Source organism: Palaemon carinicauda, chromosome 10 (genome assembly GCF_036898095.1).
Source record: "Palaemon carinicauda isolate YSFRI2023 chromosome 10, ASM3689809v2, whole genome shotgun sequence".
NCBI classification, from domain to species: Eukaryota; Metazoa; Arthropoda; class Malacostraca; order Decapoda; family Palaemonidae; genus Palaemon; species Palaemon carinicauda.
The window spans coordinates 131,254,552-131,267,663 of record NC_090734.1 but is presented as its reverse complement, the minus strand read 5'-3'; the positions used below and the strand labels follow the sequence as shown (position 1 = coordinate 131,267,663).

Below are 13,112 nucleotides of genomic sequence, written 5' to 3'. Positions count from 1 at the left end.
GAGATTCTCTTCAGGGTCAGGAACACCGCCATGGCTTCGAGAACATTGATATGGAACTGTCTCATGGCGGGTGACCAAGAGCCCTGAAACATCTGATGTTGGGAGTAACCCCCCCATCCACTCAGAGACGCGTCGGTATGAATTGTCACTTGTGGAGAGGGGAACTGTAGAGGAACCGATTTGGAGAGGTTCCTCCGTTCGGACCATGGTTGTAGTCTCATTTTCAAGACAGAGGGGATCTTCGAGGTCTTGTCTCTTAAAGGTATTGTCGCTCTCTTTCTCCAAACTCGATTGATGTCTTTGAGTTTGGCTTTTAATAGGAGATCGGTCAGTGAGGCAAATTGGAGAAGGCCGAGGATTCTTTCTAAAGCTCTTCTGGACACCTGTTTGTGTTTGAGAAAGTTCCTGACCTTGGAAGCTATCTCCCTTACCTTCTTGGGAGGAATGGAGAGCTTGTGCTTTGAGAGGTCCCAACGGATGCCTAACCATTCGAAGTGGCTTGATGGTTGTAGGCGGGACTTCCGAAGGTTGACTTGGAAGCCCAGTTTGGCGAGAAAATGGAGTACCTTCGACGTAGCTCTGTTGCATTCCTGGTGCGACTGGGCCCAAATGAGCCAATCGTCCAGATAGGTGACGATCTGTATCCCTTGGTGTCTGAGTTGCTCGAGCACCGTCTCCCCCAGTTTCGTGAATATCCTGGGGGCAATGCTGAGACCGAAGGGCATGACTTTGAATGCAAAGGCTCTCTTGCCGAGACGGAAGCCTAGGTAAGGAGAGAAGTTTCGAGCTACTGGGACATGATAATAGGCGTCGGTAAGATCGATAGAGGTGGTGACGGCCCCACGGGGAAGTAAGGTCCGTACCTGAGAGATAGTCAACATACGGAACTTGTCGCAAAGGATGTAAGAGTTGAGCTTCGACAAGTCCAGAACTACCCTCAACGCCGACGAGTCTTTCTTCGAGACTGTAAACAGGCGGCCTTGGAATTTCAGGGATCGAACCCGTTTGATTGCTTTCTTCTTGAGTAACTCCGCGGTGTACTCTTCCAGGATGGGAGTGGGTCTCTGGAAGAAGGTCACTGGTGGAGGAGGGGATCCCTGTGACCATTTCCAACCCAAGCCCCTGGATATTATGCTGTGAGCCCATGGACTGAAGGTCCAATGGTCCCGGAAGTGATAAAGTCTCCCTCCTACCGGCATCACATCATTGGGAGGGAGTGAACTTAGGGCCCCTCCCACCACGGGAACCCCTTGCTCTAGGCCCGCCGCGTTGGCGGAACTGTCCTCTACCTCTGAAACTCCCTCTTTGGTATCCACGAAAGGGACCGGAGGATTCGTAGGCAGGGTTGTATGCAGGAGAGGACATCCAAGAGGGGTTGGGCTGTGTACCAGGGGGAGCAGCGAGGTAGACTACCTGCTGAGGAGGCGCCTGTTGTCGAGAAGTCGAGGCAGCGGAAGACTGTGGGAACGAGGTACCCCGGGCAGACTTGTAAGGACTGAACCTCTGCTTCTTCTTGAAGAACGTGTGTCTCTGGGGTTCGAACCTCTTTTTGGCTGAGAGACCCCACCTTAGCTGCAAATTCTGGTTTGCCCTCGCCGCGTCCTGAAGAACCTTATCCCCCTCGGTCTGAGGGAAGAGGGTCTTACCCCAGCAGGAGGAGGCTATCAGCCTGTTCGGCTCATGCCTGATGGAGGCGTCAGACAGAACGAACTTCCTGCAACTAACCCGAGCTGACCAGAAGTCATGGAGGTCTATTTGGTAGGACAGCAGCTGGTTCTTTGTAGCGACTCTGAACAGCGTTTCCTCTGGGTAAAGAGATGCTAGGGACTCCATGGAGGTGATGGATTGGAGGGACCTAGCTAGTCTAGTACGGGTCTCGAACTGAGTTTTGAGAAGCTTCTCAGAGAAAAGAGTAGAGGCACAGTCCGGGTCTAGCTTCCCCACCGTGAAGGTAGAAGCCGCAGCATCCCAGGTTGCAGAGGTACCCGGAATAAGCAAAGAGGTGGAGTCCGTCTCTTTGAGAGCCGGCATGGAAGAGCCTTCCTTGATGGCCTGTATAGTCAGCTCTGTGACTTTGTCTATGAGCGGCAATGAGATGGAGGCCGCTGTCGTAAAAATAGTGTAGGCACCTTTGTGTGGGGTGAGCTTGGAGTTAATACACCCCCACTCTGATGGTGTTCTGGCCCAGATAGCCTGGGCCTGCTCTTTTGGAAATATCACCGTTTCCTTCGGTACCTTGTCCATACGGACCAATGCATGTTCCTTTAAACGTACAAAACCATTGAACGGGAATGCTAGGCCCGGGGGATAGAACTCCAGGTCCTCTAGAGGGCGGGTGCCTATGCCCTCCAGAGTTAGGGAACCATCTAAGAATGGGGCATGCAAGGCAAACCGCCAAGGATTGTTTTTATCGAAGGGCAGCAGCTTCGATGCGTCTGGAGCAGAAGGGGGAGGAAACTGAGTTCCGGCGCGGATCAGAGTAGCCATCATATCCTTAATCTCTGTTATCGCCCCAGAGTGATGTTGAACTTGATCTCTGACCAAATCTCTGACCAGTTCGATGGGGACGAGATCGCCCCAGGGTATCTGAAAGCCACCCGTTGGTTTTGTCTTGGATTTGGTAGACTTAGACTTCTTAGGAGTAGTGGTTTTACGAGGAGCAATATGAATATCAGGAGCTGTCGAGGGTCCGGGGACCGGTGACGTTGATACTGGCAAAGCTGAAGTCTTATAAGTTCGAAGTGGCTTCACCTTGGGTCGTACGGAGGCAGAGGGATCCCGAGGAGAAGCCTTAGAGTTATCAAAACCTAGAAAGGAAGAGGTAGGAGTGGGAGTAGGAGAGAAAAGGGTTTCCACCAACTCGGCACCACTTACCTGCTCGTCCCTGGGTTCTACATTTATATCCAGATCTGCCACGTCCAGCGGTACGAGGGGTTCGTCCTCCGCGGAAAAGGTGGCCCTTACTTCTTCAATTAAGGGGGCAGCAAGGTCAGGGGAGACTGCAGCAGTAGTCGAGCCTGGGAAGAGGCGGGAGGCCATGTCTCCATCGAGGAGATAGGGTGTGCCAGACGGGGCATTCCTGCCGAAGCCCGACACCCACGGACGAAGAGTAGCCCTTGCTGAACGAAGAGAGACATCATCGGCCTGTAAGATTTGCAGTGATTAGTGATGCAGGAGGGGGGTTTGCTCTCCAAAATATACTGTGTATATCATATTCATGTCTAAATTAATGTCTGCCAACGAAAAATAAGGAACAAAGGGAAAACCCACTTACATCATCGTTCAGTAGAATTGACGACAGCTCGTAACAGGGCGAGCACAAATCCGGGAACCAGACCATGTATTGTGCCTGGCCCGGTTCCTGGATAAAGGGGATGGAGCAGTGCGCATGAGACCGACAGAGGTCATGCCCAACGGGGTCGTTGAACGAGGCAGGGCCTCCTTCAGCAGTACAACGGACCTTCTGTAAAAGAAAGGAGACATGAGTCTGGTGTTTCTTGAAACTCTGATAAGGGGATAAAAAACCCTATTATTCTAGAGTTCCGGCACTCACTGAATTCCCTAAGCACCAATATTGCATTTAACTAATAACCAAATATTACTTTTAAGATGATACCGCCCCATACCATTGTTGGCACTTTAATATTCAATTGTTTGTATATTTGTAATTTACCTAATGTCTGTTAATGACATAAGGATAAATAACTTAAAGCAATCTGCCGACCTCCGAGGGTCGGGGAAGCAGTGACATGCCCTTAAAATAAATATAAACACCAGCCTTAGCTAAAGGCAAGGCAAATAAGTGTGAAGTGTATGGGCGACCTCCGGTGACGCCGGAGGATAATGAGATGCCCTGAATAATTCAATTGTGGCTAATAATAAGTGTGAAAGATATAAAAGCCAAGCCGCAGCTAAAGGCTAAGGCTTAGATCATAGCAAAGCGTATTTACGATCTCCGGTGAGGCCGGAGGGAGAAGAAAGGTCCTGAATAATTATTGTGAATAAAAACACAATTGTAATAACAATGGCTATTGTGGATATGGCCGTGGCCTGAGACCGCAGTAAGGGCCACCGGAGGGTCGTATCTAAACAATATGAAGCCCGTCCCATGTAGTAAACAATATATAAATATAACAATAGAACGAAAGTCATTGAGAATCCCTAATGCCGGAGTAGAACTCAAGGCGGAGTGGAAAACGTTCATAACTACTCCCGAGCCGTAACGTGGAGAGGACGAAACACGGACCTAAAATAACGCTAACAATTGAAAAGTAACCAAAAATAAATAACTCGTAAGTTATCAACACCCAGAGGGGGAGAGGTGAGGGAGGGAGAACCCGTTGAACGCACAAAACGGAAAACGGGAAATCCGCTCACCCACCGGAGCTAAGAAAGAAAACGAGAGAAAGGGGTAACTCGTGCCTGCGAACAGAAAACGGGGACCCCAAGCTCTCGCTCTCTTGGACACAATATCAAGACTAAAAATCACACAACACTATTATAAACGTATAAAATAAAAATGTACATCAAGATAAGACTACGAACGAAGAATAGCATCTGCTAAAACTTAAAATAAATAGCACAGCCGAGTGACAAACGCCCCGGAGGGGCGGGTACTAAACAATAACAAAGCTAGACCTCTATCTCGTTCGTAGGCTGGACTTGCTAGCAAAAAGTACCATGAGCATAAAAACACAAAAATAATAACGGTTCTAAAGGCATAAGGCCAGGGACTTAACCAAGAACCTAAGTGACAGATTACTAAACGGGAAGACAAAGATGAATTCCCAAACAAATGAACAAACAATGGCCGTCGTGAAGGGCCAGACGGGAATAATAAAACAAACTATACTGGATATAAAACAAAAGCCCGGTACTATAAAAAGCTGTCAAAACAAACTATGGTACTTAACATTGGAATGTGTGAAGATGGAGCTTCGGACATGACGAAATAAATCCACGAATGTTAAAAAAGGCCGAGAGCACCACAAAAAAATTCCACACTAACTAGTCCAAAAAGAAGGATGATGTTCAGATGGCACTCGCGTCGTGGCGCTGGTATTTGGCTAGGGCCTTTGTATCGGCCCATCCCTTTGACGAAGGAATTAACTAAATAGAAGACAACCTGTGAATAGTGGATTTCACGCGCCTTTGCTTTATACACGACACCCAAAAGGTGCTCGCGCGAGGGTTGTAACCTCAGCATTCCATGCTTTTATCGTTCTCTGGTATAATTGGAAGGTTTTATCAGAAAAGATATATAAGAAGGACTCTTTTCACCGGCCGCCACAGGTCGACCCAGAAATCTTGAAGTGAAGAATTAAGATTAAAGTCATGCCCCTTTCCAATACAAAAGAATTTCCCTAGGTAAGCAGCAACATCAACAGATAGATGTTTAAAAATTAAAAGGAACCAATTAATTTGGCTCTCTTGGGTAGTTTTGTAATACATCTTTAAATACTGTACATTATTTTTTTAAAGAAATATTTTAACCAAACCAATGAGATAATATAATCAACTCTAATAGGGATAGCTACCTTAAAAAAAATAAATAGAAAAATAACCTGGGGTTTAGTCAAAAGATTGTATCTGCTGATATATACCCAAAAGCAAAGCATCTCTTATTCAAGATTGTGGAAGGACCTGTTAGATAAATGGTAACCACATTTTATAAGCTAGAGTCTACAATCTCATCACTGTGGACATGATTGAAACAAAGAGAATGTTGAGCATCCATATAACCAAAATGATGAGTTTATTTTTTCTGAGGTTTTGATATTATAAAGTGAAAATAGTTAACTTACACAGGGCTGGTCTATGCCGTGTCTAAATTTTCATGTTTTATAACTAGTATATTACAATACAGGTATTTAGTGAATAAAAACAATTGACTTGTATATATGAACAATATTTTAATTTGTTCCACATGAATAAGAAAATGAAAACACTTAGTCTTACAACTGTAAATCTAAACTGATGTTGTAAGGAATTCTTCAGTTTTAATTTTTGATTGTCTTTGTATTGTAATGTTAATACAGTATGCTGATGATTCACAATAGCATTGTTGCACCGTTCATCAGTATAAATATTACCCTTCTGATAGCTGCTTTTAAAAGATAACTCATTATGTTGTTAGGTCCCTTTGGCCATTTACTTACTTTAAAATAAATGCATATTTGTAAAATACTTGTCAAGTGTGGGAAGCGTTAGCTTAAATTATGGCTTCATGTTTTTGTTAGATTTTCATATAATAGTACAGTAACACCATTGTAGTTCCCAAGGAATTACACATAAATTTAATTAGATTTTTTTATTCCTTCAAGGCTTAGAGGACATCAAACAACAGTTGGAAAGCTCTTTGGGGAAAGAAGTTGTACAGAAACAGATATCGCGGCAGAAAAGGGAGAGCGAGAGTGACAGTCTTACTGATAGGTGAGTACCTTAGAAATTTTATGTATCTTGGTGATATGAATAGTTTCACTTTACTTTTTATAAAATAGGCTCAAATATTTTATAAATTTCATACACAGTATTGTCTGAAGGTTTTTCAGTTTTTTATTTCTATAAGTGCGAATTGATTACATTAAGGATTATTTGTTGAACTTCAAATGACAACATTTGACTTTACAGTACTGAGGGAAGGAGCAAGTCTGGACACCATGAAAAGAAAATAAGTGAATCAGAATCTGGCAATTCTGTGCAGGCCTCTGATGTGAAGAAAACTGATAAAGCTGGTGAAAAGTTGATTGAAGCTGAAAAAGCAGAGACTGGCAAAGTAAGATTCTAAGTAGAATTGCTTTTTTTTTATCTCTTATCTGATTTGTAGGTAGCATTACAACCTTTAAAGCTTTATTGAAATGGTTGACAAAAATGAAATTGGTGTTGCAGGATTGATGATTATTTTAATCTTCAAGTATGGATCACATATAGTAGTACAGTAATCCCTTGTCATATTGCAGTTCACCTGTCACCCCCTCAGTACATTAAATTTATAAATCTATTACTGTATATGTGAATCTATATTGGTTAGTTTCTGAGAGTAGGCAAGTTTAATATTTTTCATTTGATCCTACTCGGATACAAACCATCTTCTTTTAGGTAGGGAGTATGTTTTCAGTACAAAGCTGGATGGACATTTAATTGTTTATCAAGCAGTTAAATGACAGGTGGGAGCGAGGAGCCCTGCCTCCTTACCTGTCAGTCACTAAACTTACATTTTCAGTTGCATCAAGTGTGGACATACTGATGTGCCCTTAAGGGAACTTTTCATTTTCTTTTTCTTTCAGGAAATTAATACTGGCCGTTGATTGTGATTCTAAAGTGATTCTAAAGCAAGAATTTGGATCAAAGGAGCAAGAAGCCCTCGGACCTACGTCGGCAGGCTTTCAGGATATGGTGGTGTGTGGTGTTCCTCCCTTGTTTGCTGAAAACCATCAGAGGTTGAAGGCTCTTCTTTGATTGTGCCACCACTGATGATGAGTGCAACTTAAGGGAGGTTTTTGCCTCCTCAGGCCGTTCAGGAAGGCTCCACAGTGCCAGTTTCTCCTTGGTGATGCCATGTCAGTGTTCCCAGTGATATCTGTAGTGGTTCCCCCTCCCTTCAGGTTCCTGGCTAAAAAGTCATGTTCCCTGTATGTTAGAGGGGGCTCCATCTCCCTGGCCCAGTCACCCCCCCCCCCATTTCCCAGTTTTTCACCCCAGCCCTTGTGCTTGGGGTGTCATGTTTCCACTCCACTGTAATTCACTTCCCTCCCCATGAAAGTGTTCCCATTGTTGTGGTTCCTGTTGAAGTAACCCCTGTGGTTTCTTCCCTAGGGGAAATGTCATTGTTTGGCTTTCGCAGACTTTGACTCATTGCCTTGCAGAACCTGAGGGGAGGGTTGGAAAGAGGAATAACTGCACATTCTTCTTCCTCATCCTTGTTGTCCTTTTTGGCTTCTGTCTCTTTTGTTTTTTCTAAGAGGATGAAGTTGAAGATGTCTGGTCAGCCGTAGTCGTAGGAGTGGTGGGCAAGGGGAGGGAGAAGGGAAGAATAGGGTTATGCTATGCAGCATTCAATCAACTTTTCTTTCATCCTAGAATGGAGGGATTGCATGTCATACCTTAGGCAAACCACAGAAGCATAGGGCTGAGTCTTGGGTAGCATGAGTCCTTCAGGATGGATGCTTACTACCCTCTTCAGCCTTTGTTCCTCCTTTTTTTTCTTTTGCTGATAGAATACTTATCTGTTCTTCATACTTCTTCAAGAACCCTGGCCTTATGAACAAAGGTAGGAGGGATGTTATGTTGGAGTGGATCACTCAAAGAATTCTTTCAGAGGAAGACTTTGCTTTCAATAAATCTGAAGGACGAGTACTTTTAGTACCTGTGCATGAGTCCATTATTAGTATTTCTATCTTCCCACTATGGTGCTATGTACCAGTTCAGGTCTGTGGGCTCCTAACTAGGTGCTGCTCTTCAGGTGTTCATTCAGATGTTCACCTGGGTAGCAACTTCTTGGCCACTTCATGGGATACATATGACTGGATGTATCTCTCGACTGGGGGATCCTGGAATCTTTTGTGCGGCTGAAGCAACAGGATCGAGTTCCACTTGATACTCTCATCATGATCTAGGCATTGTGATAATTGAAGAAAAGTTGAATTTCTTACCTAAGACAAGATTGAAGCCCTTTGGCATGCTGGTAACAGCGAGATTCAATAAGTTAGACAATCACATCAGCAAGCCTAAAGAAGTAGTACATTCATTCTGTCATACACAACTACCACGCTACGGGCAGAATCTTCTCAACCACCTCTCCTCACTGGAGAAACTCGTGCCTCAAGCGAGGGCCTTTGCCAGAGATATTTTCAGGTACTGTTTTAAGAATCTTTGGTTAGTTTCTATGGATTGCCATCATTTCTCATGCTGCTTGGATTGTAGGCTTCGGTTGATCTTACCTGTTGACTAACGAGGAATCCTCATAGGTGACACATTGTCATAAGTTTTTAACTGCCGAGTTCCAGCTGCGCTTGAATTAGTTCTCGTGTTAAAGGACTCGGATTTATATAGTTAGGAAGAATAAAAATTACTTGTAGAATATATGAAGTTTTGGTAATTTTTTAGTACAAAGACAATGATTGTAGCTTATAATTATTTAGATTCTGCAAAAGAAAATGTTTAAGAAATTTCTTTTCTCTCTTATGACTGCCATTTATTATTTCTCCACAGGTGCAGTTAGAGGTTTACAAATACTACATAAGAGCAATTGGTCTGCTGTCTGCTGCAGGCACAGTATTGTTTTACATATTATCGCAATCCTGCACTGTGGGGTCCAACATTTGGTTGTCAGAATGGTCAGAAGAAGCGTCCAAAAATGTTACGATGGAATCACACGTCAGGGATATGTATCTTGGTGTGTATGGAGCTTTTGGTGTTGGACAAGGTAAGTTTTTATTTTATTGTACTGAATTTGCTTACCCCTCAACTTTTTCATGTACTGTTATTATAAAGTGCTCTGAAAGTTTGGTTATTCACTTGTAGGCTAGCCTGGTCTGTTTTCTTCTTAAATTCATATTTCATTTAGTTTTATTGATTTTCAATACCTTTATAATGAATGAAAAACCAAAGCTACATTTAATTTGCATTCCCAGTCCACCCTGAATCAAAGTACAGTAGATCCAAGTTTGCGAATCACATTATCCTACTCTCTCAAGGTATGAAAACATTGAAGCTTCTTGTCATTGTTTATATGAATTTGTCACTAAAAAACATTAAACATAACCTTTGGAATGATGCACAGTCCAGAAAGAGAAAATTAGATAATCGTATTTACATTTCCTACTTGATTCCCTTTAAAAGACAAAGTAGCTAATGAAAGATATCCTCTTTTTGTAATAGGAAAAGATAGGCTTTTGAAAAATATAGTATTGACTAAACTTGTTAAGTTTCAATTATATGATTTCTGGTTAGATATTGTCAAGATCTAGTAGTAAATTTGCTTGGATAAACAGAATATTGGTGAAATTACCAGAAATCAAATAGACAATTAATCTTGGCTCTTTAATGTGCATTAAGGAACAAGTTAGATATAAATTTGAGTAATGGAGTATTTATATGTACAGTACTATTATGATGTGAACGTACAAGAATGAAAAAGGTCACTGAAAGTTTTTATTGACTTTATTTTGTAATATCAAGATACTAGATTAGTTTATGTCATTGTTGATAGAATAAAGTTAAAAATAATTTATGAAGAAAGTTGAGTTTTCTATGGTCAAACTCTATGGTTTATCAAGAACATGTTAGCCTATATTGTGGATAGTTTATTAAGTGTTTTTATTGTGTTACTTCAGCATAGGGATTTTTGTAATTTGCTTACATATAGTTTCTTTGATGATATATTGTTGTAGAAAACATAAAAGTATATCAGTGTTTTAGTTCAAGAGCAATTTGAAGTACAGCAACATAGTATGATATCTTAGGTTTTGATGCAGTCCATTGTGATTAGGCAATTCTGTGTGTTTTACAGCATTGTAGGGTCATTTTACACACTTGGACATTTTTTAATCTCAGGCAAGATAAAGATTCATTGCATTTTTATGTGCATGGATCTATTAATTTTGTAATAACGTGAATGCTGAATGCTTGTATGGATCTCACAAGATTCTGCAATTCAAAAACTATAAACGATGCATGATTTGTGTATAGTAACTAAATGGGAGTTTCAAAGATGCAACGAGAGGAAATTGTGGCAAACTTGATCCTGAAGAGAGAATGGATGTACCAGAATCTTTGTAAAGGATAGAGCTGATATAGAATATATACTTGTTGAAAAGTTTGAACATTACATATATCCAGGTAGTTTGTCAAGGCAGTATTGTGTTAAATTTGACTAGATCTTTTTAACTTTTATTTATATATTTTGTGTGCGAGTTTGGGAATTTTTTTTTATATATATACTGATTATTTGTGCATGTCATTTTGTAGTTGATTTAGTGCATGCCATATTAAACAAAGTATTAGAATTAAAGGGCTACTCCGTACTTAGAAGGGATTCTCAAACTAAAACTGAGAAGCAGAAAAATCGGGGAATGTACAGATATGAATTACTGAAATTTATAGACTGATGCTAGGAATAAAGTGATATCCCTTCCACAGATGTTTCCAGGAGGGTAAGGTCTGCTGTTCTCTCTAAATGAATTTTAGTTTCATTATTTTCTGTCACCTTGGCCAGGCTGGATAAAAGCCTTAAGTTTTTGTATTCCTGAAACTTAAAATGCTGGACAAATGTATTTGTTGCAAAATACTGTATCTTGTTTTGTTACTTTCTACTGGATTTATATATGTTCAGTGTTACATCAGAAATGTTTAAATATCATTAAATTTCCAAGGTAACTTTGAACATGAATGAAATAGTGAGAGAATGGGGTTGTCTCTCACTCTCCTAGATGTGCTTATTTTTAGTGAAATATTAGTGGATGGGAGTTAGGGGGCCCTGGAATAAGATAAGAGGTGAACACTTTAGTAAGTCAAAGTTAAGGAACTGGTAGGAAGTGATTATACTACTAAATGAAGAGAAAAAAAAGACAAAAAAATAATTTAATTATGGTAAAATGAATCTTGTAATGCATCTCTAGTACTATTTATATTACAAGTTTGTTCCGTAACCGAAATACAAACCACGCTATTTACATTGGGTATTACTTTCGGCGTAGCTGAAATGACGAGCCATTAGATTTTAACGAGGGTTACCTACCCCGCGCTAGTTAGCAGGGGTAGGGGGAGGGGTAGCTTGCTACCCCTCCCCCCCTCACATACAGGTGAAATGTCTCACTTCACTTTTGGCTCGGACAATGGTCAGACGTCTCTGTCTTTGTCTTCGCTTGGCAGCCATTGTTTGTTTGTTTTGTCTTTACTTAATCACTTACTTTCTTTTACTCATATATGTAAACATTTTTTCGTGTTTATGTATATATTTGAGTATAGAAATCAGTAAGTTTCCTTTTCAGAGTTTGTGCTTGTGTGTGTAGTGTACGATATCTCCGTGGAGCCCTCGGCAGTTAGGCCACCATGGTGTAATTTCATGGGTCGCGATCGAGTTTGACTACGGTCTTTCTCTCTCTCTCTCTTTGAGGTCGTTCACCCTTTTACTACGTTACCTTTACTTCGTCTGAGTAGCTTCCTTCCCGTGTGGGTGGGGTTGCTACGCTGTACGTTTTGTCTCAATTAGTTTATGAATCTAATTGTATTTGTTGATTTTTCAGCTTTTGTAGAACGATTCCTTTCGGGGTTTTCGTTCTTTATTTAGTGTTCATTCATTTTTAAATTACATAATTACATAGTTACATTATTATAATTGTTATAATTCTGTGTTGGTTACAGCTCTCCTTCCGTGAGTGTAAGTGGTTGTGTGGGCACGTGCCTGTTGTGTAATTCTTGTGTTCTTTTCCCTCGGGATTCCTCTTCGAAGCCTTCCCGGGGGAATGAATGTTAACTAATGATTTTTGTTTTTATTTTTCACAGTTACCGATCTAGTTCGTTTCTGTAATGTGACAACGGAGTGAGCTGTCTTGTTGAGGCCTGGGGATTCGGCTGTTGCTGCCTCCCCTATAGATCTTCGTCAGGAGCGTGTCTCCTTCTCCTGGAAGTACTCCCGTGACGATTGACAGCTCTCCAGTTCATTTTAGAACACTCAGGAGGCTCGCCTCCTTGGGTGGGTAACTTTCCTTTCGAGGGAAGTTTTCTTGTCCAGGCTTGAGTTTTTCCCCTTTGGGGGGTTCTCTTCTTGCCTTTTTTTCGTGCGACTATGCTCTTGGTGCTGAGCGGTCGCACCTGCAGTTACGCTCAAGGGGCTGGGCAACTGCAGGAGCTCCTCTTTGGAGGATTGCTCTTTTTGGGTCACTGGCTGACCCGTCTCTTCTACGAAGTGTTTCTCTTTCGTTCGCGAGGGAGTACACTCATAGAGACTCCTCTTCGGAGGACTCTTCTGCTGTTGTTGCTGTTGGCCGCCTTCGCCGTAAAGTTCACCATCCGCTACGTCGTAAGGGCCTCCCATCTCCCTATAAGGGTGCTAAGAGGCGCCTTTTTGAATCTCCGTATGCAGCCTGCAGCTCCTTCCTCCTTAGATCTCT

At 41.9% G+C, this 13,112-nt stretch overlaps 1 protein-coding gene across 2 annotated transcripts in view; it reads left to right on the top strand.

The window, feature by feature from the left end:
• Positions 1-13,112, top strand: part of LOC137648775 (multidrug resistance-associated protein 1-like) — a 118,505-nt gene that overhangs the window by 68,292 nt on the left and 37,101 nt on the right. For both annotated transcript variants that reach the window (XM_068381911.1, XM_068381910.1), the window contains exons 18-20: positions 6,324-6,432; positions 6,631-6,775; positions 9,211-9,424. In XM_068381911.1, coding sequence (XP_068238012.1) covers positions 6,324-6,432; positions 6,631-6,775; positions 9,211-9,424 — 468 coding nt within the window. The remainder of the gene's footprint in view (positions 1-6,323; positions 6,433-6,630; positions 6,776-9,210; positions 9,425-13,112) is intronic.